General features: G+C 33.6%; 1 protein-coding gene and 1 pseudogene across 1 annotated transcript in view; one reads left to right on the plus strand and one right to left on the minus strand.

Moving 5' to 3' along the window:
- Positions 1–27,692, minus strand: part of BPTF (bromodomain PHD finger transcription factor) — a 120,430-nt gene that overhangs the window by 54,060 nt on the left and 38,678 nt on the right. Inside the window, 7 exon segments of the mRNA XM_016129063.2 lie at positions 2,551–2,682; positions 3,150–3,505; positions 4,793–4,980; positions 9,256–9,444; positions 18,543–18,731; positions 19,274–19,474; positions 24,964–25,187. Coding sequence (XP_015984549.2) covers positions 2,551–2,682; positions 3,150–3,505; positions 4,793–4,980; positions 9,256–9,444; positions 18,543–18,731; positions 19,274–19,474; positions 24,964–25,187 — 1,479 coding nt within the window.
- Positions 13,548–13,666, plus strand: LOC118604829 (annotated as a pseudogene).

Raw genomic sequence — 27,692 nt, forward strand, 5'->3', positions numbered from 1 at the left:
GAATGATACATTATTATAAAATAACAGAAAATAATCCACTCTTACTGATACATACATGTGTGATAAAACTACATAGTTAAAGGAAGGTTATAACAAAACACAAACTTAAAAATTATAGTTATTTTTCATGACAGGCAAGATAATGTGAATGGAAAGATTTTTAAACTGAGTGATGAATTCACAGATGTTCATTTTATTACAACCCATTACAGCTTACATATGACAGATAAGCTAATGTATGTATAACCATATTAAATATACACAGACACATACATGCACTCATTCTCATTGGACAGATAACATGCTTAAAAAAATAAAGAAATAATGCCTGCCGTTAGGTATGCATTGGGAGATATTGAATGAATTAGGAAGGAAAGAAGACAATCAAGAGAAAGAGAAAAAGAAGAAAGTATGGAAGGAAATAAGCAAGGAAAAAAAAAGAGTATAAGAAAAGAGGCAAGAAAAAAAGGGAAAAAGGAAGGAAGAAATTGGAGGGAGAGAAGGAGAGAACTTTCTTTATTCTAGGGTCATAATCTCTTATATTTTCTTCTTAGATTTTAAAGTTTTGCTAGGATTTACTCTATCAATATGATATAGAGAACTTTATACTGTATAGATAAGTAATTGCCTCATCACCTTTTATTAAATAGTTCATCCTTTCTAATGCTACTTATGCTATCATAAATTCTATTTCCCTACTTGGCTGGTCTCTTTCTGGACTGCTTATTCTGTCTTTGCATCTATATTACAGTATTATTAGAGCTATCAAATAAAAGTTTTGTTACCTGGTAGGTCAAGTCCTTCCACCTTGCCCTTCAAATTTACTTTTTCTCTTATTGTCCCTTTCCTATAAATTGTTTAATCATCTTGTCAATTTCTACAGAAAATTCAATTATAATTATCAATGTTATTGAAATTGATTTATGTATTAACACAAGAAAAACTGACATTGTCAAAACGCCATCCTCCTATATATGAACATATATTTTCATTTATTTATTCTAATGTTTTTCAACAAAGACTATAATTTTCTCAAAAAATATCCTAATTTACTAATATTTTTAAATATTCTGCAACTGTTAAGATATTCAGATTGCTCTTAAAGCTGTATTATTGAATATCACAATGAATAAACATTTAATGAATAAAATATTTGGTTGATTTTCTAGATATTTCCTTAAGATCAGGTGTTAGAAGTTTGCCACCTAGAAGCTTTTGACCATAGTATTGCCAGAAGTGGAAGTCCTATTATTAACTTCTAATTTTCCTGAATCACGGTCTCCAATTTTTTTTAAATGTAAAGTGTCCTATTTTATCTCACCTCATAATATTTAAAAAGAGTTCTTTCATATATATTACCACATGTGCCATACTTAAACAATTCACGGTATAATTTTATAACTCTATGTAACATGTTTAGAAGACTAGTCATAATGACAAACTAGGAAGGAAAAGAATTTCTCAATTTTTAATAAAAATTAAATTTCATCTTCCATTAGAATGTTTAATATTCAAAAATACATTTATAAAAGGTGTGATTTAGTCATTTTAAGTTGTGTTTATGTATTTAGAGTTTTATTTAGCAACATTTAGCTTAGCTGTAGCTCCCGCAGCATTGGGACATGGCTACTTGGTCCACTAATACAAGTTCGGATGATCGCTGAATAGGAGAATGTTGGGAAAGAAAAGTTTGAGGCAGGTCTGGAGGTAAGTGCAAGAAGGAACAAGAAAAATACGTATCATCACCTCACGACTAGTGTCTCCTTGTCCCTTCTACCCTGATGAGAGACAGCAATAAAAGGTAGAAAAAAGGTAAACCAGCACCCACTTAGCTCTCCTTTCTAAGGGTGCACAGTCTGTGGCACCTTAACCCTGTTTTTGGTATCTTGGAAGAATTAAATCCATTCCATTCGTGGATGCCTCTACTGGTAGCAGCAATTACATTCAAAATAGGAGGAAAGAAAAAGAGAAAAAAGTATCCATAAGATTTATATGGGGGAAAAAAACAAAGAAAACTAAGAGCAACCTTTAGCAGATGAAAAATGTTTAGTAGGTATAAATTTACTTTTAAAAAAAACTTTTCAGTACAAAATAAAACAGATGTTGAAAGCAACACAAAAATATGTTTATATTTTAAAAAGTGCAGAGTTATACCTTTGGAGCCCTGTAGGTAGATCGTGCAGCTGAGTCTGCTCAGGAGCTGCACGATCTGTGCCAGACACGCAACTCTCAGTCTATCAGATCCCTAGCATAGTACCTGAAACATTCTAGAATACTCAAAATATGAGTGTTCTTTCTGTTCAATAAAATGCCTTTAACTTTTGAAAATATTTTTAATTTTCATATACTTGACCTGTTCTGATCTTCATTACCATCCTGTATCATAAGACCTAATGCTCGTTCATGTTTATGTCTTAGAGGAGGAAAATGAGGCCAAAAAGAGTTAAGTCTTCAATACAGCCTTTTAAATACATTAATTTTCATTCTTCACAGACCAATCTTCCAAAGAGGAGTCTAGTATACCATTCACAAGGCTCAGAGTTCACTTACCTGGTATGTCCTAAAGATTCCCGCCATATTGGTAGCATCACAACTGGTTTAACTGCACACTCCAAAATAGCTAAAGCCAATGCGAATTCTCTGGGTTTGCTACACATCTGAACTGCCTTGATCCAGTTTGCCCTGAAGGGAAAAAAATTATTTCACTTCCTTGATGTTAAATTACAAGCACAACAGTTATCATTCACAATGCCTCCATCTTATAGGGCATATGTGTCTAGGCTGAGCAAATATAAATACACTGCTACTGGAAGTTTCTACCTCATGGAATCATAAATTTTGATCACTGGAAGGAATCCTAGAGATTAATTAGTCCTTAAACGTCTTAAACCTTCTACAGTGTTCTGGAACTTTGTCTGGCCTTCACTTGATTCCAGGGACAAAGACTGCTTTCTAGAAATCTCCCAAACGTTAGTATTAGTTCAGTAACTGAGAAGTACACTCACATCCCTAATGCCCTCAGTGTTTTGCTGACTAAAGTGAACTCATTCGATTCATTGGTAATGACTGTTTAAAGTACAGACCTGCAATAATCATTCAGCAAACATTTAGTGTACTCACAGCAATAAATGAACCTTAGTTTCCTTTACCTGTGTGAAGCCCAATTGGGATGAAGAAAGGATGAAGGGATATTGTTTTCCAGTTGGGTGATAGTCAGTCTCAGAGTAGATATTGTAAGAACTTTGGACCCGTGGACAGAACCATTCCATTTAAACTCTCCTGCTGGAGTCAGACAGAATTTATGTGCAAGATGCCGTCTCTTATCATGGTCTTCTCTGTGCTGGTGCTTATTCAAAGCAAATGAATTGGTGGAGTACTGATTGTGGTAGACACGATACTTCCCTTCTTGACCCAATTTAAAATAATTGTTGATATTTCCTTTCATGACCACTTCCTTTTTGGTGCTCAACCGTGAAATTTCTCCTTGAGAGTTAACTACCAGTACCTGACCAAGAAAATAAAAAGGCTCGATTACTCACATCAAATATATATATATTTGAGCAACTGTCTTGCAATAAATTATAATTTATTATTCCAAATAAATTAAGATATATCTTGTTACTGAACTTTTGAAGTTTAAAAGCTAAAGCTGATTGTTTTACATAACTAAACAACGAATACATGCCTGCAAAAGACCCCAAACTAACTTCTGCTAAGTGCCCATTACATATGTCGGACATTATTAACTTAGTTTCATGTATCTCAAATATACATGCAAAACTACATGTATAAAGCATTCACCAATCATAATTTCAAGCCCAAAATAAATATACAGGTTAGGGAAAAAAGGAGGGCATTACAGGTACTATTCCCCAAAAGATATATTCCTAAAAATACCTTTTCTTCTGCTCTTTTTATCAACTCCAGCCCTACTATAAGAGCTCATAGATATTCTAAAATAGTGTTTTCAAAGAGTTTATCCCCATCTCATCAGTGGACTGTTAAATCAATAGGGGGCTTTATTCAGCTCCTTAAAAAATGGAATTTAATACAACAGACTAGACTAGAAGAGGAAATACCAGAGTGCTTCCCAAATAGTAAGGTAAAATACTTTTTCTGGAAACTTTTGTGTGTACTGGGCTGCAGCGAAAAATGTCTCACTGAGGGTCGGAGTGAAAAAGAAGCTTGAAGCGGTTGCTTTAAAGCTATTCCTATGGTGTTAAGAAAAGACCACTGCATGTTCTTGCATATCTACCCTGCAAATGATTCTCAAATCTGGGAGGAAAAGTTGTGGCCATTATTCTGTCACTATGGCTAGTTGGGGGGCAGAAACACTGAGTGCTAGCTTTACTAGTTTTCTTCATAACCAGAGCTGGGATGCAGTGCTGTTCCATGCACTGTACTATCAAGGGGTAAGACCTGAGCATTAAATCACCTATAACTCTTTTGATAAAGTCCACCCATAGCCTACTCATTACGATATGTGCCAAAAAACAAACAAACAACAACAAAAACCTTAATCTCTTTAGAATTAAATACAAAAAAACTAACTCTATGGTAAGAAAGTATACCACCCATTTACAGTGTTTCTATGCATGAAATGTAGGTGCACAACTATATTTACCAAAACATAAAACTAGCACTTTAATTCTTGTTAGCCACTACACTCTTGGAAGTGAAGAAAATACAATTCAAAAGTAGGCCTACAAACTTTCTGCCCCTATTTGTAAGGTATGGTAAATAAAATTATTTTACATTCTAGAAAGTTTAGTTTTAAACAGAAAGAACGTACCTCTTTGCCCTCCTTAAATAACTTATTTGCTTCATGGGCTGCGGCTGCCACCTGTTGGTTCTTCAACTGACTAAGCTTGCTGTCTGGATTCCGTAATCTGGTGATGATTCGAGTTGAACCAGATGCTCCTCTTGCACCTCCAGGAGATTCACTTATTTCCCCATTAGACTTCTCTGATTTGAAATCACCTAGTATCAAATGAAAAGCCAAAAGTAACTGCTAACAGTAAGTAAATCACATACAATAACAACGCTTTATTATCCGATACTCATATCTGGTGCACATTTAAGATCTAGAAAGTACAAAGAAAAAAGGTCTTTGAAGAGCCAAAACAAATGCATTAAGTCTTACAGTTTTACTTAAAATAAAGTATGTCAGAACTTTACTGTGAGTCATTTATGATTTTACAGAAAATTCAAACATGGCAGTTTATCTGTTTCAAAGTTCTTCTATTAGAAAATAGAAAGGACTGCTACAAATTTACAACTAAACATAACGACTCAAAACGCACACTAATAAAATGTTGCCTTACATATTAAATGTGGATTTCTGTACAAAAGTAAAGGATATAATTAATTTTAGAAAGAGTTTCACTGAAATTGTTTAAATGTTTAATAGTTGAAAACTTATCAATGTAAACGGCAAATGAATTTTCTCCTAAAAAATCAACTGTTTTTTTTTTTATATATATATAATAAAGGCCTTTCACATTTTCATAGTAGCTTAATTTTTTAAAGAGACAGATTTAACTGCCAAGGAGCAATTTCCGCTTTCCCATGAATCTCACTTCGGCTGAATACTGCTATACATTCTGAAACTACTGCATCACTACCCAATTTCCATTGGTCAGGTAATTGAACAAGACCTCATTTTTCTTTTTTAATTTAAAGCTTTTTAAAATTAAGGCAGTGTGGCACTGGCAAATGAAAAAGAAAACAGAAAACTTACCATACTCTACATTACAAAGATGGCATTTTTAAGTAGAGAAAAAAATTGGATTTGGAAAACTGGCTATCCATTTTTAAAAATATAAAAGTTAAAACAATTCAGTAAACATTTGTTAATTTAATGTATTCAACACCCCTTCTCTCCTTTGGGGAGATGCTTTTCCCCAACTTCAATCATATGATTCCGCCAGGGCTGCAAATATGTATCTTGCCCTATGGGGTGCGCGACGTCACCCAGCTTTGCCCAACAGAGTACACGTCACTGGCTGGCCACAGAGACTGTCCCAGAACTGATCATGCGGTCGAAGTCATTCAGCATCTTACTCCAATTCTGAAAATCTGGAGATGGAGAAAGGGTCTTGCTTTTTTTATTAGTGAGCAGAAAGGTATAAATGAAAAGTTGGCTACTTTTACTCTATTAACATGGAGAAAACTTCTAGTAATATGTGACAATAAAGCCCATCATGGTGGCAGGGGCAGGGGATGAATGTGAGAGGAAGACTACTGATAACTTCATTTGACTCCCTGGGTCCAATAATGCACCCAACGCTGTCATTACCTTTGAATTTCCCAACTGTAGGAGCCAGTAAAATCCACCATTACATTTTAAACAAGTGTGGTGGATTTCTGTCACTTATAATCAATAAATTCTAACTAATCCCAGAATAGGATTCTGATCCCAAAATATGGCACTGAATAAATCAAGATGTGGTACAGATACTGGCTATCTTGCCATGCCAGGCAAAAACATTAGTAATCTTCGATGCATCGGAGCGAATCAGTTGGTTAGATCATCAGCAATTTTCTCTTGGTCCCAGACCCTGAGTTTACCCATGCTGGAGTTTTATGCCAAGATTTTGATCTACGGTGGCTACTTCTTGGGACCATCTAATATAAAGTCCTACGATAAAGACTTTACACATTGTCTGGTCTAGGCTGGACTTCCTAGAAAGCAGGAAAGGAATGGCACAGCACTCTTAAAAAGAAACCCTTCAATTTAGAGCCAACAATCCAATATTGCTGAGAATCAATCTTTGCCACTAACTAAGTTTAGTGCAAGTAAGGGAAAGGAGGCAAAAAATTCATTCCCAAGGGTAAGACCTGAAAGGAAAACAGGCCGAGAGTGGAAGTCCTTATCTAATACTCTTCACCCAAATCACTTCATGCAGCCTGGAGGCAGAAATACCCCAGCGTCTGGAGCTGCTTGCTGTTTAATTGTGTCAGGAGGCAGAAGCCTAGACAGACCTTATCCATCTGCGGGCCAGGGCTACTGGTCTGCTAACCAGACAAAGTAGGCAAGTAGAGGGATTTAGCTTCAACCCTGAATCAAGTTTCTGGGCATAAGGTATTAACTGGGTACCACCAGGCAATCTATAATGGAGTCCCATTGCCAGAAAAAACTCCAAACCTGCCAAACTAGGATGTATGATTACTCACACCTAGAGCAATCCCCAGCAACCCATCTCTGACAACAACCAGCCAGGACTAGGCTGCTGAAACAGAACAGACTCCAGAAGGGAGATCTTCCCATATGCTTCGCACTTCTCATCCACAGCCATTCTTCCAGAAAGCCAACGGCAGCCAGATTTAACAAAAAATATCCTCCACAATCAGGATAATGAATGCTACAGGTAGTTAAATATGTAATTTGCTGATGGATTGTGAGTTCAAGATAAGCCACATCCAGACCTAATCAAAAATAATGCACAACACATAGAAATCCCAGATACAATTACAATTACCTGATATAATTTTGGGAAAGAAGTTTTTGAAAAATTTTTCAGTTGTGGGTGAGATCTTTGCATTACGTTAGGCAGAAGCATTCCTGAATTTGAATATACAAGTTTGTGCTGAGTTATCGAAAGGTGGTATTGTAGTTATTTACTATTTTCTATCTTTGCAGCATCCCTCTTTTTTGGAAAACCATTCCTACTCCAGTCCAACCATATATTTTGGCTGGAGCCCATCGTAATACCTTGCCTGCCCTGGCCACGGGAGTGGGAACAATATGTCCAAGAAAGGTCACTCAAATTCCTTCCTCTGGGGCTTTGTCTTTGAGTCACAGACCTTGAAAATATGACTATAAACTGCTGATGCCATCTTCCCTGTTACTTGAAAAAAAGCCTGTCTATATTAGGAGAGAATGAAGTTAACACACAAACATATGCAGATCCAAAAGGTGAGAGATAAAGAGAAGAGGAGAAAGAGATTTGATACCTGGGGGTCCAGTTATGCCTGATGATGGACTGGACTCCCCAATTACACGAATAATTAAATTCCCTTTTTACTTAAGCTAGTAAATTTAAGCTGGTTTGGTCACTTGCATTTGAAAAAGTCCTAATTAAGTCAGAGCTCCATATCATAACCACACACAAAATTATACTCCAGAAGGATTAAAAACCAAGTTATAGAAGTATTATATAAAATTACTGTAAATATACACATATTCTTGGGATAGAGGGATGGTCTTCTTTAGTAAGACACAAAATCCAGAGAAACCCTAAAGAAAAAGATTGATAAATTTAACTACATAAAATTAAAAAATTTCTGTACAAGATAATAGAAAGAGTTAAAAGCAAGCTGTGTTAAGTATATATGTAAAGTAAGAGATTAATAGCTATAATACAGAAAACATTCCTAAAACTCATTAAGGAAAAATATCAAGTCAATAGGAAAAAGTGAGCAAATAATATGAAGAAGCAATTCACAGAAAAGTTGAATAAACACATGAAAAGAAATCAACCACTTTAAGTAGGGTTATGAACATTTTTAAATAAAATACTTTTATCAGTGACAAAAATATAAAAGACTAATGATTTTAATTTAAGTGAGAGTATGAATACATATATATGTAAATTATTGGGAAAAAAATCCCTTTTAATGTACAATGAAACAGTAGGCATCACTATTTTTTAAATGTGCCTATCATCTGACCCAGCAATTCCACTTACTTTTCTATACTGCCAGAAATACTTGTGTTAAGTACACAAAGATTTATGTTGAGGATGTTAAAAAGCACCACTACTGGTAATAGCCTAAATGTCCATTCATAAAGAAATAGTAAATGAATTATGGATTATCCATACTGTGGAGTACCATGCAGCAGTTAGAAAAGAATGAATTCAATTTATAACATGAAAAGATTCACTACATGTATTACCGAGTGAATAAAAGCAAGATGCACAACAATACATGCAAAATGATCCTGTTTAAATTAAAAATAAAAACTTTTTGTAAACATACGTACATTAATGTAACTGCATGGAGAAAGAAATAAAAGTGACACACCGAACTGTTGGTGGTGGTTACCTCTGGGGAGAGGATGTGAAAAAAAAGATCTATTTTTCCTGTGTGCTTCTGTATTTTTTAAAACAAAAAGAGTAAGTGTAAGTGTTTAAAAAAAAAAAAAGGAAAAAAGAAAAGAAAATCTCTTCCCACCCCCAATGAATTTGAATTTAAAAAATTAAAAATTAAAAAATTAAAATGATCGCTTTAATGTATGAAGTGTATTCTTACCTATCTCTTCGTGAACAGAGACAGGTGTATGAGACTCTCTTTCTCCATTTTCAGGATCATCAGCTGCCTTAGCAGATTCACTCTGGGAAGAGTTTAGTTCACTGCTGCTGTTACTGTTTTCCAGATTAGGCTGAATGGAGGTAGTGGTAGCACTAGAATTACTGCTGTCACATGGCTTGTTAGGTTCTTCTAGAAAAATAGAATATCTGATGTTTAAATTGAAAATCACATAAAAAATAACTAATTGTCAAAAGGCATTTTACTGTTTCAGGACTGCATTACATAACTGGATTTTAGAAAGAAAAGCTGCTCATGTATGAATAATGCAATGTATGAAAAAATTTTATAGTCAACACCCTATGAGTTATTTTTTAAGTCTTCCAATCTATTAACTCAGACTTTTATCATCTTAGTCTACAGTGCAAAGCAGACAATTTTTCAGATACCCCAGAGCTAAAGAACAATAAAAGAATGTAACTATCTCACAAAACTTACACTGTACCAGATACTGCAGAAATGATTTTGAAGTAATCCCTCAAAATCTGAAATTTATATTATTACTTTTCAAAAAGTATTCAAGGAGTATCAGAAACAGAATTAAACAAGATTCTTTATCTCTAAAGTTTTCTACCTGAATCCTATGCTCCCAAATTAACTAGAAGGTAATGCCTTAGTGATTGCTATTTTAAGAACAATTTAATAGTATCACTAAGAGTATGCTTTCTAAAAGTATACACTATGAACTAAAAAAGCCTATGTCTTCCCATGGAGTTCAGAAATTAAAAGCCTCCCTCTGTATTTCACTTGGTCACTATTAAGATACTCTTTAAATCAATCACCTAAATTAACAAGTGGTTGACAGTATATTGCAAAGGCTATCTCTATTGTATGAGCTCCTAGATTTTTTTGAGGGGGGAAAAAAACCAATCTGATAGAAAAATGGAAAATTATATAAAGTCACCAAAAAAAATGAAAAGGGCCTTTAAACATATGGAAATATGTTCACTTAATTCAAACTAAGAGAAATGCAAAGTAAAACTACATAGAAAAATTACTTCTCAGCTATCAGACTGGCGAAAATCCAAGTCTCACCATACACTCAGGTGGAGAGGCAGTGGGTTAACTGGCACCCCCTACACATTGCTATGGGAATGCAAATTGGTGCAAAGTGGGTAAAAGGAAACTGACAACATCTAGAAAAACTACACATGCATTCACTCAACCTAGCAATCCCATGTCCAGAAACCTATCCCGAATACACTGGCAAAAATACTAAATTACTTATTTACAGAATTATTCATTGCAGCATTATTTATAATGGCAGAAACAAACAAAATGTCCATCAATAGGACATTTATTTAATAAAAGATGACACACACAATGAAATATCATGCACCATAAAAAGAACTGAAAAAAAATCACTATATCCATATGAAATGATCTCAAGATTAAATGTAAAAAGAAAAGTTCAGAATAGTACTTATAGTATGCTAACTTTTGTGTAAGAAAGGGAGAGAAATATATATTTATGGACATATTTTGCTTTTATTTACAAAAAAAAAAAAACCCTCACTAAAAGAATAGCCAAACATTAATAAAAATGGCTGCCTATAAGGAAAGGGAAGGATCTGGTTACCCACAGAAGAAAAGAATGAAAGTGAAAGTTCTCTGCGCATATACAGTTAGATAGTTAAGTTTTTGGAATCATGTAAAAAGTTAAAATTAGAAATGAAACCCCTAAAAACTGAAAACAAACTGAAACAAATAAGCCTAACTTTATATCAAGTTGTTAGCATAATCACACAAAGAGAAAAATTATTTCAAGTGACTCTGGAACACAGTACTTTGACTGTTATGTCCTTACTGGAAATATGGTATAAGAATAAGGAACTGCAAAATTCCTTTAATGCCATTCAGCAGTCTTATTATAAGCAGTAATACTAGTTATATGAAATTACTACAATCTATAAAATAATTTCTTATTACTGTGTTAATACACATCAGAAATTAATAATATATTATTATTAATGGATATCAGTATCAGGATAAAGAACATATATAAGGTTCTGTTGTTAAGAACTAAGGCTTTCAGGATAAGGGAAAAGAAAAATAAGTGTAAAAACAAAGAAACTAAATATGTAATCCTCAATTTAAATCTGAAACGTCAATAGGAATTGTCTTTTTCTTTTTAAAAACAGGTATTCCCTAACATTACCCACCAAAGAAGCCTAGAGGCAGTGCAAGCTCAAGAGCAATAAGCATACCCAGGCCCAGATTATGATGTCTAAATATCATTTTCCCACTAAAAGAAAACAGGGCTTCTTGGAGGAATGACTGATTCTAGGTCTAGGGTAGGAAATAGGAGAAGGAAAAAACAAACAAACAAACAAACAAACAAAATACTTCAGCTGTCTTATTCTGCCAAAAAGCAAGGAAGTTACCTAAGACTATGGAGTCATGTGAAAAGCACTCAAAAACCAATGTGAAGGGGCTCCGCTGTCAATATAAGCAAAACAGATAACTACAACTGACTGAAACAAATTGAATACATGTAGATTCATGAGTTCAAACAGATACCTAAAATGAGAAAGCCACGCCCTTCCCTCAAAAGTCCATTACTCATAAGTCACCACTGAAGGTAACTGGACATCAACTCCTGATTCTGAAAATCAGAATTTAGGAAAAATAATTAAGCATTTATTCTTGCTCTAACTATATTTCAATATGTTCAAAGAGCCTTAGTTAATGAGGAAAACTTCTTTACAGAAAAATTCTAGTTAAAAAAATACAGAACGAATGATAGAATCAGAAATCACCACATTATAACCTCCAAAGAGATAACTGATTCTGGAAAGATCATCAACAACTGAGACATTAACAGGGAACTTTACAATGTTAACACCTGAATTCAATGATCAATCTTAGCATTTGTAAAACAGAACAAACAGACATCATGAGGTGCTTGATGCAAAATGATATGAAGTACTTAGTAGATAATTATTAAGTATTCTTGTCAAAAATCCTTGAAAATGAATTTACTCAAGCCTTCAGTAACAAATAACACCAAGAGGAAGGAAACAGATAAATCCTGGATGTGGGAAATGACAGGGAAGGACGCACTAGCATTCTCCAACAAGTCAACAGCCTGTGCAAGAAAAAAGTCAGGGAGGCAGGGAGTACTTTAGATTAAGAAACTCAGGAGACATAACACCAAGTATTATGTTATATGGGGAACTTATCTGGAGTTATTTCAGATACAGCAAATGTTAAAAAAAAAATTTAAGTGAGGAAATTTAAATTGACTGGATAATTAAGGAATTGTCAATTTTATTAAAATGATCATGGCACTGTAATTATGTAAGAAAATGTCCATATTCTTTAGAGATGTATACAGGGTTGATATAACATGATGTCTGAAATTTGCTTTAAAATACTGCAGTGGGAAATAACTCAAAATCCACATTTACAGGAAAGGAAATAAAGAAACTATGATACAGTTACATAGAGGAATATTATAAGGCAGTTAATATGAAAGAACTCCAGCAATATACATATTAGTAATATGACAAAGTGAAATAAGTTCCAAAAAGTTATACTTAACACAAAACACTTAAGATATACTTCAGACAATAAACTTGCTATAAAGTTTAAAATAACAAAACCATATAATTTTTAGAAAATCATGTAGATCAACTCAATGAAGTAAGAGTATGTGGGTTATACATCTATGACCTGGGGTATCAACAATCTTATTCTACTGGGTTTCCCTGACAAGAAGGAAAGAAGGTATCAGTGAATGCAGGACTCAGTGCTGACAATCACTTCAGGTAGGAGAGAGGGGGCGGGGGCTGGGACTGGGGAGATGGTTAGATGCAGGTTAATTTCAAAGCAGGACTTAGCTTTTTGTTTTGGGTAATAGGTTCCTAGATGTTTATTTCATTATCAAAGATAATTTTAAATCTGGATGAATAAATTAAGAGAGACTACACAATGACCAATGAATGATAAATGCAATTAACTAAAGACTATGACTTATCTAATACTATACCCCTGGAATCAAAGGAAGAAACTTTAATTTGATGCAATAATAGAAAAACAAAAGGTTTAAAAAAAAAAAAGGGTGAAACAAACAAGTATACCTAAATCTTGATAATTTTTAAATCTAAGTATTAGATATATGGGGAAGGTGTCCATTATACTACTTTCTTAACGTCTATGTATATTTTACATTTTTCCTAATAAAAAATTTTATAAGAAAGTTAAAAATGGCAAATTTAAAACTTACACCTACTGTCTACGGCCGTGCCACCCTGAACAAGCCAGATTCTGTCTGATGTCGGAAGCTAAGCAGGGTCGGGCCTGGTTAGTACCTGGATGGGAGACCACCTAGGAAGACCAGGCGCTATAGGCAAAAAAAAAAAAATTTTAAAAATAAGGGATTGTCAGCTAACAAGGTCCTTGCAATCTATGTGGTCAACCAAGGGTTGCTTTGCCTAAACAAATTTTAAATATTTTAAAATAAATGATCTAAAAAAAATTTTTTTTAATAAACTTACACCTACAAAGCTACAAACCAGTAATATAATCAACTACTTCTTGGGAAAACACAAGTAAATGGAAGAAAAGAAGTTTCACACAAGTAACAGATTCCTCACTAATCATTCCTTTTACAGCTCTAGATCTAGATTTGTAAAGTACAGTATACCTAATTTATAATAGTCTAAAAATCATTTACTCAAATAATGAAATAGTATATAAAGATCTCCCTTCATTTATGAGCTCAGAGTTCAGAGTACATTTTCTTATAAAAATATAACAAAAAGTGATTAGGTTCTAGACCAGTCCACAAAAAATTTTTCGGTACGTAACATACTCAAGTTTGGTTTTAATCAAAAAAATAATTCTGGGGTAGGAACTTAAGAGATTCAGAATCGCGAGCGCGCACGTGTGTGTATTTCAATGTATTCAAACACTCTTAATGAGGAAAACTTCTTTACAGAAAAGGTCTAGTTAAAAAATATACAGAACAAATGATAGAATCAAATCACATATTATATACATCTTAAAATACTTTATAATAGTATGTGTTCTCTGCTATTAGGAAGATAATGGTACTTTATAAGAGGCAATCAATCCCCTACCCAGGTATTCTGATGTAAAAATACCATTAACCCTCTGAAAGCAAACTGAGTTCACATTCTATCCTTCTTCTAAACTTTTAAGGTATTAATGAGCTAAGGACTAGCATAAACTCATAATGTATAGCTTTTCTATTAATCTGTCCCTAGTTAATTTGCTTTAAGTGGAAAACAGTGTTTTCCTCCAGTTCAGTTGTAAATACTGAATTTTTTTTTTAATAATGGTTCTAAAACTCTTCATCTCTTTAACTTCATTAAACTATAGGATTACAAAAATCTCAAGCATTTACCTCAAAATACCACAAAGAAGGTATATTAATTACCGACACATACATCTGAATCCTCACAGTCCAGAAGTTCTTAACCCTACAACAAATAGTATCAGTTCTGATATTTACAATACTATTATTATTGGACATGACAAACACTGTGAATGACTAACAAGAGGAATATATTTGTAGTTGTCCCTCAAACCAAAATTATATATAGATCTTGATCTGCAACTTCTGAACATAAACACTAAAGTCTTTTTTAAAAATTCTAAGGAAAAAACTACAAAGAGAAAAAAATAACTTCCGACTAATGGTAAAAGAAATTTTTTTAAGGGAAAAAATGAATTAAAATAATCAGAATGCATGACTAGAAACTAAAACAAAACAAGTTAAAAATAATAAGAAACTAAAGAATATTTTACAGATGTTTAAAGTTTCAATATGGTCATGGAAACATTTTCAAAGCAATTATAAGTAGCTAAAGAAATAAAGTTTTACCTACTACTGTTATTTTCCTAATCCCAAGCATTAAATCTAGAGGCAGAACGAATAGTCTGCATTATTCATTTGATTACAAATACTCAACAGTGGATTTGAGTTTAAGATGCTAGAAAGACATGTGCTCCTTTTTCTCCTTAAAATTTAAAAACTGACATTCTGGTACAAAAAGTTTCTAATCTAAAATCCAGGATAAAAGTTTCATTGTGAAATTGAGCTTTCTGTTAACTACAAAGAAATTATAAAGAACACAAAACAGCATACTTGCTATAGGGGTCGTTTTTGGCAACATTAAACCCTTTTCATGAACTTATGTGAAATGTCTGAAACATAGACACAGGGGAAAAAAATCCAAGATATTAAAACATAAACTTTAAAAGTGATATCTACCAATCTTTCCCAAAATTGCCCAAATTTCCGGTTCAATCTTCAATCTTAACCACATAAAATCTTTCTGATTGCTGATCATGTCCAGTATCAAATCATGAAAAATCCGCCCATTTTTCTTATGTTCTCACTCTATAGATTGTTAGACCACAAATTTGTAATTTTTTGCATGTTATCTATCATATGAAAGTGAGTCACCTGACAAGACTTGACAAGATACAGCTTGAAATTATATATATATATATATATTCCTAAAGAAATTCTAAAGTAGATGTATCTCTAAAGAGATTTTAAATTCTCACACTATTTTTCAAAATCTATTTCAGAAAAGATATACAACAAAACACCAAAAAAAAAAAAAAACTACTGTAGCTTAAAAATATGATTAACGATAAAGGACATTTCACAATGATAAAGTTAATGCAACAATATAAAAATTATGTGCATCTAATAACACAGCCACAAATTACATAATGTAAAAACTGAAAAAAATTTTTAAAAAAGCAACATCACAGTAAATAGTTAGAAATAATTTATAAGTATCTTGCAGAGAAGGAAAAAAACATAGAAAGGACATAGATTTGAATAACATAATAAGAAACCTTGACCTAAGTGTCCTACGCTGCACCCAACAACTAAAAATACATATCCTCTTCTAGTGTACATGGGACATATATTAACATTAATAAATGCTGCACCATAAAACAAGCCTAAACAAATCTTAAAGTACATAAAACATGCACAGAATGTTCTCTAACTACAGTGGGTTAAACTAGATATAACAAAAAAGTAACTAGAAAATCTCCAAATGTTTGGTACTATGCAAAATACTTCCATATAAGTGATGGGTTAAAAATATATATAATGAAAATTAGAAAATATTTTAAATTGAATGATAAAGACAATATAACATAAAAAATTGTGAGATGCAGCAATAGCAGTACATAGAGGGAAAAACGCATAGTCCTGACAGCAGACATAGAAAAAAGAAAAACTAAAAATCATCTAAGCATCCATCTTAAGAAGATGGGAGAAAAAATAATAAAGAGGGTTTAAGAAATTTTTGGAGGTGATGGATATGTTTATGCCATAGATTGCAGTGATGGTTTCATGGGTGCATATTTACCTCCAAACATATCAAGCTGTATATATTAAATACATACAGCTTTTTGTATTTCAATTATAACTTGATAAAATGGCTTTTAAAGACTCAGAGGAGGAGGGGATGCATAAAAATGCAAAATCAAAAGAAAGAATGTAATAAAGATAAGAAATAAACTAGAGAAAACATACAATAGAGAAGGAATCAACAAAGCCGAATTTTTTTTTTTTTTTTAAAGACTAATAAAAATTGTTAACAGTCCTATGAAATGCTGAGAAAGAAGAGATAACCGATTTCTGGGTTGAAAAAAGTGAACATCACTATCGATCCTGCAGACATTAAAAAGGTAGGATGTTATTATGCCAATAAAATTTTAAATTTAAATGAATCAAGGATTCCCAGAAAAATAAAACTTATTAAAACTGATAGAAGAAAAAAGAAAATATGAATAGCCCACTATGTACTCCAAAAATGAAATCTACAAATAACTTTCCCACAATGAAATTTTCAGGACCAGATGGTTTCAGCAAATACTTAAGGAATAAATAATACCAACCCACAAGAGGAAAAATGGGAACTTGTCCCAAGTCAGTTTATGAGGTCAGCATGATCTTGACACCAAAGCCTGACATGGATATTATCAGAGAAGGAAAACTGTAAGTCAGTCTAGTCTCACTCATGGAAGGGGTTGGAAAAATCCTAAACAAAATAGGATGCAAGAATATGTAAGAATGAAAATACATCATGACTAAGTTTCCAGGAATATGAGACGGGATTAACACTTTTTTAAAAAATCAGTGTAGGAACGTCTGCTTCTAGTCAAGATAGAGGGACTAAATTTACCCTCTCCTATGAACAACCATAAACCAAAAAAGAGAGCACTTACTAGAAAACAAAGGAACTCAAAGGTACTTCACAAAAGAAAATAACTAAATGACCTATGTACACATATAAATATATGCACGTGTGCACATGCACACATACATGCGTGCGAGAAAATGCTCAACATTCTTAGTCGCCAGGGAACTGCAAGTTAAAACCAGAATAAGATATCCTCACATTCCTATCAGAATGGCTAAAATAAAGGTGTGGGGGGGGGGGGGGCGCCAAGATTATGTGATATTCTTACAATACACAGAAAAAAATCTTTCATGATTTTCATCAAGGTATTAACTATAATTCTTGACTTTTAATGGTACTTCCAGGGTTTATTTTCTTGTTTTGCTCATCTATATTTTATAATTTGATTCTCAAAAAATATAAATAGCTCCTATAACTATTTTTTTTTTCATTTTTAAAAATGGCAAAAGAAAAAACATAATGACATTTCAGGGGTGCTACATAACTTATTTTGAGTATAATTTATTTTTAAAAAGTGTGTAATATGAATTACTGATTAACTTACATTTTTATATCAAATGCATCTTACAAAAATGTTTTGTGACGATGGTTTTCTATTATGATATCACAGTTTGAAATGTTAAAAAAAACTACATGAGCACATGCAAACATAGAATTAATCTGTTAGCACATATAGAATTGGAATGATCAAATCATTCGACACTGAGCCATTAGTATGTAAGTACTTAAAACCAAAATATCTGCCACTACGTTCTGGTGATAAAATATACAATTAAGTCTATTAGACAAAAACAGCTAAATGAACTTTAAAAAGCATGACGATTATGATGAGTTTCAAGCACTAACTGCAAGAACATTTGTCAAACTCCAAATGTTAGGTGACAATTTAGCAATCAAGGATGGCACTTAGGTAAGCAAGCAGCATGAATGAACACATACTTTAAGTTTTAGGTGACATTCAGCTTTAACTACAAAAGGGGAGGATTCCCCCCATTACAGAGGCATCGACTGATACACTGCCCTCTGTACCTGGCATATCCGGGGGGAGCTCAGATGCCACCTTCTTCTCTGCCATGTTGCTGCTATCATGGGTTTCTGAGAAACACCCCACGGGACTCCTCCCTTCAGAGGGACTAGTCTCTTCTGAAGAAGCATTTGTTGTGTTGTCGCCAAGATTTGCTGACACAGAGTTACCTTTATCCCCAACTTCTGTTGGCTCTACAGTAAAATGCACAACAAAACTTTAAAGATATCCTTTACAATTGCTTTAGGACATATGGCCACATTCAATCCACTACCAAAAACGAACGATCACCAAAAACTCTGACTTTCATTTGATGGCCATTCTGAAGAAATTAGATTGAGATATTTTTGTAGTAGGCAATCCAAAGAGTATTTAAGAATATTAAACATGTTAAGAATGTTTAAGTAATATAAAAATGAACATATTTGATCATATATGAAAGTGGACATTCTGGTATAAAAATAGTGATTTTTTTTGCTAACAAATCTCACAGGGAAATGGCACCTTATTAGAAAGTATAAACAGAGACATGGGTATACCATCATAGAAATCTGCCAAGACATAAAACTCATTACGATGACTGTATGTTACAAGGGAAAAGGGTATCTCATCTCTTTAGAAATAAAAAATTAAAGTTGCTTGTAATAAAAAAGATCTACTTTCATTTGCAAGTAAAACTGGAGATTTCATAAATAGCATTGATGAACTATTTCTTTTTAACCAAGTAATTTTTTACCCTCAGATTTTCCTTGCTCAGGATCATCTTCTGGTGCTTTGTCGTCGCTGTCTTTTTCCAGGGACTGGTCTTCTAACTCCTCTCTGCTTTTCTCAGCATCTTTGGAGTTATTCTCAGTCTCACTGGTGTCCTTTTCTACTTCTTCTGGGCTTTTAACATCAATCTCTCCCTTTTTGGCTTTAATGGATTCCAAAATTTCTTCTATAATAAAAATAAATAAAAAATTTTGTTTCCATATATACCAAATACAAAAGTACTACTAGTGCCCTGTAAGAGTTTCAAGTTATTAAAGCTAAATATGTCGAAAGCATTAAAACCATGAATATGGATCAAGATTACCAATAAAATTTGATATGTAGAGAACTCAACCAATTTGGTTATCTTAACTACTAGAAAATACACGTTAATTTTAAGTTCTTTCTCTTTAAAAAAATTAGTCTACCTTTTGAAACTGAGACTTGATTATAGAATACTGTCACATGCTCTCCCACATGAGAAAAATCGTAAACTGACATAGACCCACAGTCTGGGCGGCACGGTACAGTGATCAAAACCTTAAAACCCACTGACCTAGTGCAGACAGGACTTGAATTAGCTGTGTGACCCTGGGCAAGCTACCTAACCTTCAGTCCACTGTAAACTGAGAAAATAGAGGTCCATCTGGAAACATTTCTCTCTGCAGTCCCATAACTTTTCTGAAGATCACTAAATCCCTAAGGGCTCTCTAATCCTCTTTGAACTTGAGCAGTGATACAACAACATGGTACAGACCATAGATTGTTCTTTGGGTTATGATCCATTACTATCGCTTTTTATTTTGTTGCTCAAATTGTTCAAGCTTTAGTCATTGAGAGCTTTTTCAGGTGAAGCCTGTGTCCTTTAAACACGCCTCATTCATTCATTCATCTAGCACTTCCTTATTTTCCAGCACTACAAGATACTCCAGGCTCACCTTGTAAATTTTCCCTGCCTCCACCCCAGAATCCACCATTTCTCTAAGGGGTCTTTGTCCTTTTTTATTGGAGAACAGTATTCAGAAGCCATAATCTGGGTGCTAGATGTACCTGTTACCACTGGGGTATCATTGCTTCTATATTCTCTCATCAAACAGAACTAGGAAATGCATGTATACTAACTCACGTACATATACACTATTTCTGTAGCTCTCTGTGTGTGTGTGGTTCATTCAAGCATGGCCCTGTTGCTTCTCTGTAACTTGTTTCTCTGACAGGAGAAACTTGGTTCTCATTAACTACAATGTACTTATTTGGTCCACACTAGTATACATAGTAATTACAGACTTGATAAACTGCATACACCCATGAGAAAAAAATTTACCAACTAGAGTATAATGTTTGTAAACAAGAAGAAACATTCTTAATGCCATACACCCAAGGCAATTCTTTTGGGATTTTAAAAATTTCCTTGTTTACATTTCCTTTAAGTGTTCTCTAACTTCATTTCATTATTATTTCTTAAATTGCAAATGTCTAGAATGTTTCCTAGGATTAGAAAAACCTTGTAAAGTCATTACTGGAAAATACTGACCTTTCTGGTAAAGTGACTTACAGTTGAGCTGGCCGGAGTTAATTCCTCAAACCCTCTCTCATCTTCTCTACTAATTCCTATAAAAATTTGGAGCCACTGAAGATCTAAGACAGCTACAAGACGACGATTTCAAATGAAAGTAATTCCAACTGGCATATTTTCTGTCCTCATCATCCAAGTCATCCCAGGATCCTTTTTTACATGACTTCCTCTCATCTCTTTACCTACCTACATATGCTACTTGCAGCTCTGGTTTACACTAGCTGCATTTATTCTTAAGTACACTAAACTTATCAATGGAAGTACCACAAATCACTCTTTTTAAAAGAACTTTTTATTTAGAAAATTATCTGCTTTTCTTAGAGCCATATTATTTCTCTTTCAAACATAGCTTCACCCTGCTCTTCTACTGCTAGATAGTCCTAACCAAACTGTAGTAATTCCTTCCAACTTCCGTAGTGCCAGTTAATAAGAATCAAACATTAAAAACAAATCTATAAAAACACAAGTAGAATGACCACAGATCTCTGATTTTCTATAATGGTTCTAATTTCAAATATTCTATCTGTTACCACTCTATCAAGCACATATATATTTATCAGTCTGGATGTATTTGTTTCAGGTTTAAAAAAAACTATGGTTTAGGTCGTATCTGATCTATATAACACATATATTCTGGAAACACTAACATTCTATGCCTTGCAGGTATATTTCAAAACTAAGCTGAAAGAATTAACCCACTGGACGTCAGTAAATCTCTTAGAAAAATTCATTCCGAAAATAAACTTCCTTCAAACAAGCAAAACAGAGCATTACAAAACACAATTACCATAATGTATAAGATAAATTTAGCAAACCATTTACAGTTACAAATATACAGTAAACTGTGGATTCTAAATGATGGGCATGTGAGTGTTTACTGTATAATTCTTTTGATCTTTCTGTATATTTGAAATTTTTCATAAAAGGAAAAAAAAAAAGAAAAATTCAACAACCAAAATTAGACTTAAATTCTCTAAAAGTGGACATACATGTATATAAAAACTTGATGGTACTAAATTTGAAAGGATTAATGCTATTCGAGAGAATAAAAAGGTCAAGTCATTAGGACAGGCTATGATTCTGAAATTACTGTCATGATTCTGCAAATTATTCCTGGCTATTTCAGAACCTCAGTAGTTTCTGTTGTTTTCATCCCATAAAATTCCGAGTTGAAGAACACCACTGGGCATTATTTTGGGATTTACCTGGGGCTGCACACTCCTAAAATAACTATCATAGCCAAGACTTTGTTTCCCAGAGAGAGCAAATTAAGGTAACAGTGGCAGACCAGTTTTTAATGGGGAATTCTTCTATCTGAATGTTTAACCCACTGCCAGTACACTTCTTACAACATGGCTGAGAGGACTTAAGGCTTGTAAAACATCTAGTTGAACACCTGGCCTACAGGAAGTACACAAAAATGTCATTTTCCCTTTCTCTTCCCCAACAATTTTCAACTTGTGAATTCCTCCTTCTTTAGTACCAGGTTGCTTGCACCTTAGCAAAAGAGGAGGGGGAGGAGGAGAAAAAAAGAAAGAAAAATCACTTTTCATCTAGATCTCACCATTAAATCCAAGGTGCAGTTACCTTAATTAAATGCACTCCACGTTGTACTAGGAGGGTAACTGCAGGGCGCAAGGCAGGCAGCCCACAAGTCTGGCCATCCGACTTGCTAAGAACACACTGTGGCCTACCACTCAAAGCTCTCTCTGCTGTTCTTGATTACTACAAAAGGTTTAACTAATATTTAAAAGTACACTGCATGCCGAATTACACTGAAACATGCTCACTGGAAATCTGAAAAATATAAAAAGGAAACCAACTATAATCCTACTATGTTAACTGGTTATTTTTTAATGATAAAGGCTGGTCTATTTACCCAACTGGTTATTTAAAAGAAGAGAATTTAGGCACCTCAAAGACTCAGGTACTGTTTTTGCATGGTACCTTATATAATTCTCCAATGTACAGTGTTCTATCACATGATAATCCATAATGGAATTAACCAATTCCTCTATATTGAACATTTTTAGTTTTTTACACTCCCCTAAATCAGATCACTGAATGTTTTGATTATCCATTCCTATTTTGGTTTTGTTCTTTATTAAGATGATACTATGTATACAATTTGTACACAAAAAAACTCTAAAAAATATTTCTAGTTCAAAGTACTTGATAAAAATATACTTCATATCGCTTTTTAGGGGACTGGACATGTTTCTTTATTATTGCACTAAAATCTGAGAATGCAAAAAAGTAAAAAGGGATTTATCTGTCCATTTTAATGCCATGATTCATGAAAGGAAATTATGAGTGGAGGTAACACAAACTTCCTCTCCAAAAATATTCATAAATTCAAGAAACTATTAATGTAGAGTGTGTGAGAATAAGCTTGTATATCGCTGAATTAAATAAGGTTAAATGCAAAATCTATTTTAAGAAAATGGAAAATGGGGAAAATTAATAGGTATGTATGTTTAGTAGATAGCATAAGTAGAAGAGCAGGAACCAGGCAGTTAAAGTGTACTTTCGGAGTCTTACCAATCATTTTATCTAATGATTATAAGGTTTGATTAGAAAAAATAGGTGATACTTATTAAACATGCACAGAGTGTATCTGGCATGATTTCTTAAAATGATAATAATGATAAAAAAGGAAGGTGAAACTGGGGATTATGATGGCAACTTCTAAAAATTATCATGTGCATCTCATTATCTTTTAAAAAGCAAAGGATTTTTTAAAAGCAAAAAGGTGAGCAACGAAATAAAGTAGTAACTGAAATATAACCCAAAGTATAAAAGAAATATCCATGCGTCTACAGTGACATAAATAAATGATTGACAAAATAAATGGAGGACAGATAGATCACCTGTGCAGAAAACCCCCAAATAATTTATGTAAATAACTGTTCCCTCAAGGAGGTGAAACATAATACCTTAACCCCTAAGTGTGGGCTGTGCATAGTGACTGTCTTCCCTAAAGAATGAGTGGGAGGAATAATTTTATAATGTAGAAACCTGACAAACACTACCTCAACCAGTCGATCAAGGTCAACATCATCAGCGGTAAGTCAAATTGACAGCATGTACTGATGTGATGATGACAATGGCACTTCACCTCTGTGGTATTCCTCCCCAAAATGCATTACGCCAGGCTAACTATGAGAAGAGCATGTGACAAATATATATATATTAAGGGCATTCTACTAAATACCTGACCAGTACTCCTCAAACTTGTCAAAGTCATCCAAAATAAGGAAAGACTGAGAAACTGCAACAGTCTAGAGGAACCTAAAGAGATATAACTAAATATAATGGGATGTCCTGGACCGGGTCATGAGACAGAGAGCACCATTCGATAAATACTAAAGAAATGTGAATAAAGTATAGACTGTAGTTACTACAATGGATCAATACTGGCTCATTAGTTATGACAAAAGCAACGCAGTAACGTAAGATGTTAACGGGAATCCTGGTGCAGGGTATGTGGAAGGAAGTCTGTACTACTTTAGCAACTCTTCTGAAACTCTAAAAACATTCTAAAACTCAAAGTTTTATTAAAAAAATAAAGCTTTCCATCTGGCCGTAGCCATCAGGGGTCTTTAAAGGCTCAGTTAAACGATTTCCAGAAAACATGTGGCAGACTCATAAAACCTCTTGAGATCTAAATCTCTTTTCATTCAAATAAATATTTTAAACATCTATTTTGTGTGTAGAGGTTGTTCAACTGAAGGAATGTTTATTAAACTAAAACAAATGGAAAATGAATAAAGCGAAGAGCAAATTTTAAAAAATACCATTTCTCATAATTAAAAAGAGGACTCCCAAAAAGGTTTAATAAGATACTTGAATTAAAGAAACAAATAAGCACTTTGGGGGATAGTAGTAATGACCAGACGGGGCGAGATACAAAACACTAACATGTACAGCACCTTTCACTTAGGCTGGGATTAACAAAGTTCTCTTGGCAAAATGTAATACGGAGAACTCAAGTAAAATATACACACTTGAAATACATATTTTCAAATTTTTGTCGTGATTTCATACCAAGAGTTTGTCTCAAATTTAACAAAAACGAAAATGAAAAATTTCCTTCTCACCATTAGCTGCCGCCAGAAAGGATTTATTACTGCCCCGAGCCTTATTGGTCAAGTCTTCAGTTATGTCCATGTGCCGGTGGATTTCTTCACGCATTTCTTCCAGAATTTTGCAGAGTTCTGCTTCCCAATAATCTTTGTCTAGACAGTCAATTAATTCTGCAAGCTGGACTTTTGTACTATAGTACCAAATTTTCTTTTCGTTTTCATTTTCTGTATCTTCTTCTCTGTTTAAAAAAAGTACAAACACTTGCTGTTAGACACAATGGCACTTATTTGGCAATGTCACTTGTCCAATGAAAGTTAAAATATGTAACAAAATTTGTGCACTAAAGCTCAATATGCATTTGCTCACAAGAGATCCCCTCGAGTCTCATTCAAACTCAAGTTAACTTTTATTTGAGCGACTTCTAATTATTTTGATTTTTCTATCCCACAGCAACTTAGGATAAAATAATTATGAGTGATGGGGAGAAGAATTAGTATAGCAGCAAAAGAGGATATCTAAAAACATGACACTAAGAAACAAGACCTCAAAAGTAAGGGCAGTGAGTACTTGGTGGAGGACAGTGTTGGTTACATTTCAGTCAACTTTCAGATCATCACTGTAACAATGTGATGAGCAGATTTTTCACAACGAATATTTAAACTATGTTCTGAACATGGCAGGCACAGAGCAGGTCCACATTACGATATAGTTTAAAAACATTTCCATCAAAATGGTATAAAAGCTCTACTAAATTCTAGTCCTTGGAGGACCTCAATCAAGAGATAAGGTCTCATCTCTCTTCTTTTCTTATGACAATCAGAGCTCAAATTGGAAACTTCCTTTCCAGCTTAAATCTCTCCAAAGGTCCCATGTACTTGTAATAGAGGTAGACACTTCAACAGGCAACTAACACAAGGCAAACTAATGTCTAGGACCAGAGTCAGAGAAGCATATGTGATGAAATTTTTCTCTCATTCAAAAGGAATTCAGGAGTGTGGCGAGGTATTTGATGAGAAAGACTCTAACTTTCCTGTCTACCCAATGGTAAAAACTCATGGAGCTGAAAGAACTGGGCTTTAAGAAAAATCTGGCTTGAAATGGGCTCTGTCACTTCTGAGCTATGTGAGTGTGGACAAGACACAACCTCCCTGAGCATCTGAGTCTTCTGATTTACAGTAACAGTACCTGTCTTCGGGACCACTATAACAATTAAAACTATAATAACGAGGCATATCAATAGTGATCAATAAAATATTGCTGTTACTAATAAGGTAGAAAATAAATAAATAAAAATTTATCAGAATCCTAGGAATTAATTCTGAAGTAATTCTGAAGAAAGAAGGGATATAGTAAACCACGGATAAATAAAAGGATGTAAAAAAAATTAAAGAAGAAAGATTAATAAAGGGTTTCTTTACCTAGCTTTGCTCTTTCAAATAAGCATCTGCTAGCATAGGAGACTGGTATATTTTTAATGGAAGTGTTTTGCAACAATTTCTGAAATCATTTTTAAATCTATTCTAAATTTCTCTCTGTAATGGGTATTTTTACTGACCTCTTATGACTGAGCGATGACAGCAGCCTTATTCCAATTTACAATGTTAAAGATGTCAGAGTCCTCTAATCAAAAAAGACTAACAAAAAGCTTTCAAAAGGCAATACCAAATCAAAAATCTACTTAAGTGACAATATCAAATAAGAAAGTACTTAGGAGTTTTGACTGAGCTTAGAGTTACAGCACTGCCAGATTCTATATTTTCTAAAATAGCAATCTTAAGAATTTCCCCAATATAAAGATGTTGAATTCTTTAACTGTTTGCTTTGTCTTCTTTATTCAGAAATATCTACAAATTTTAATGGTACAAGAAAAACATTCTATGTAAAAATATTTTTTTGGAGGGGTAGAAAACATAATTTACAAGCATTAAGATATCAACATAAAAATGAGATGCTATGGGAACAAATTTAATTAAATGGACATTCTGTCCATTTTTCCTTTTCCTCTTTTCATTCCATCCATTTTTTCAAGCAACTCAGAGACTACTGAAAGGGTCCATAACAGCTGACTTAGTCCATGTTGGCCAACTGCAAAAATTTCTATCTTAATAAAGAAAACTTTTCATTTTCACTATAACAGATAACTAGCTACTTTCATATGTAAGTCTGTTCTGGACTGAAATTGCTCTTTTAGAAAACTATTCTTTTTAATGAGATGGTACAAATCTAATACATCCACCAACCAGTCCTGGTTCTGCCTGCTCGAGTTTGTGAAATAAACCTAACACCTCCTCCGCACAGCCCTTCAAATCTTTCACAACAGTTATAATTTTACTGTTTTTTTCTCTAAGCCAAATATGCTCCAACTCTTTAATCATTCCTCATACAGCACATTTTTCAGAGTCTTCATTACTGTAATATTCTTCCCCTAAATGTATAGTTTGTCAACGTCCCTCTACAAATGTGGCATGCAAGAACTATTCTTTATTCTCTTCATCAAAGATAATACTTAACACTGACAATTTTTTTCTTCCTGAAGCTACATGTAGAAGGATAAATTCTTTAAAAGTATAAAGTAGCAACAAGGGCAAGCAATAACCGCTAATGCTTTCAAAGAAAAGTTGTTTTAATACTTCTGCACTCAGGCACATTTTTTACACAGTTTATATAATGAACATTATTTGTTCTAACAGTAAAAGTGACAACAGCAACTTTTTCCATATAAATTCACATGGGTTTGTATGTG

Source organism: Rousettus aegyptiacus, unplaced genomic scaffold (genome assembly GCF_014176215.1).
Source record: "Rousettus aegyptiacus isolate mRouAeg1 unplaced genomic scaffold, mRouAeg1.p scaffold_m13_p_6, whole genome shotgun sequence".
Taxonomy (NCBI): Eukaryota; Metazoa; Chordata; class Mammalia; order Chiroptera; family Pteropodidae; genus Rousettus; species Rousettus aegyptiacus.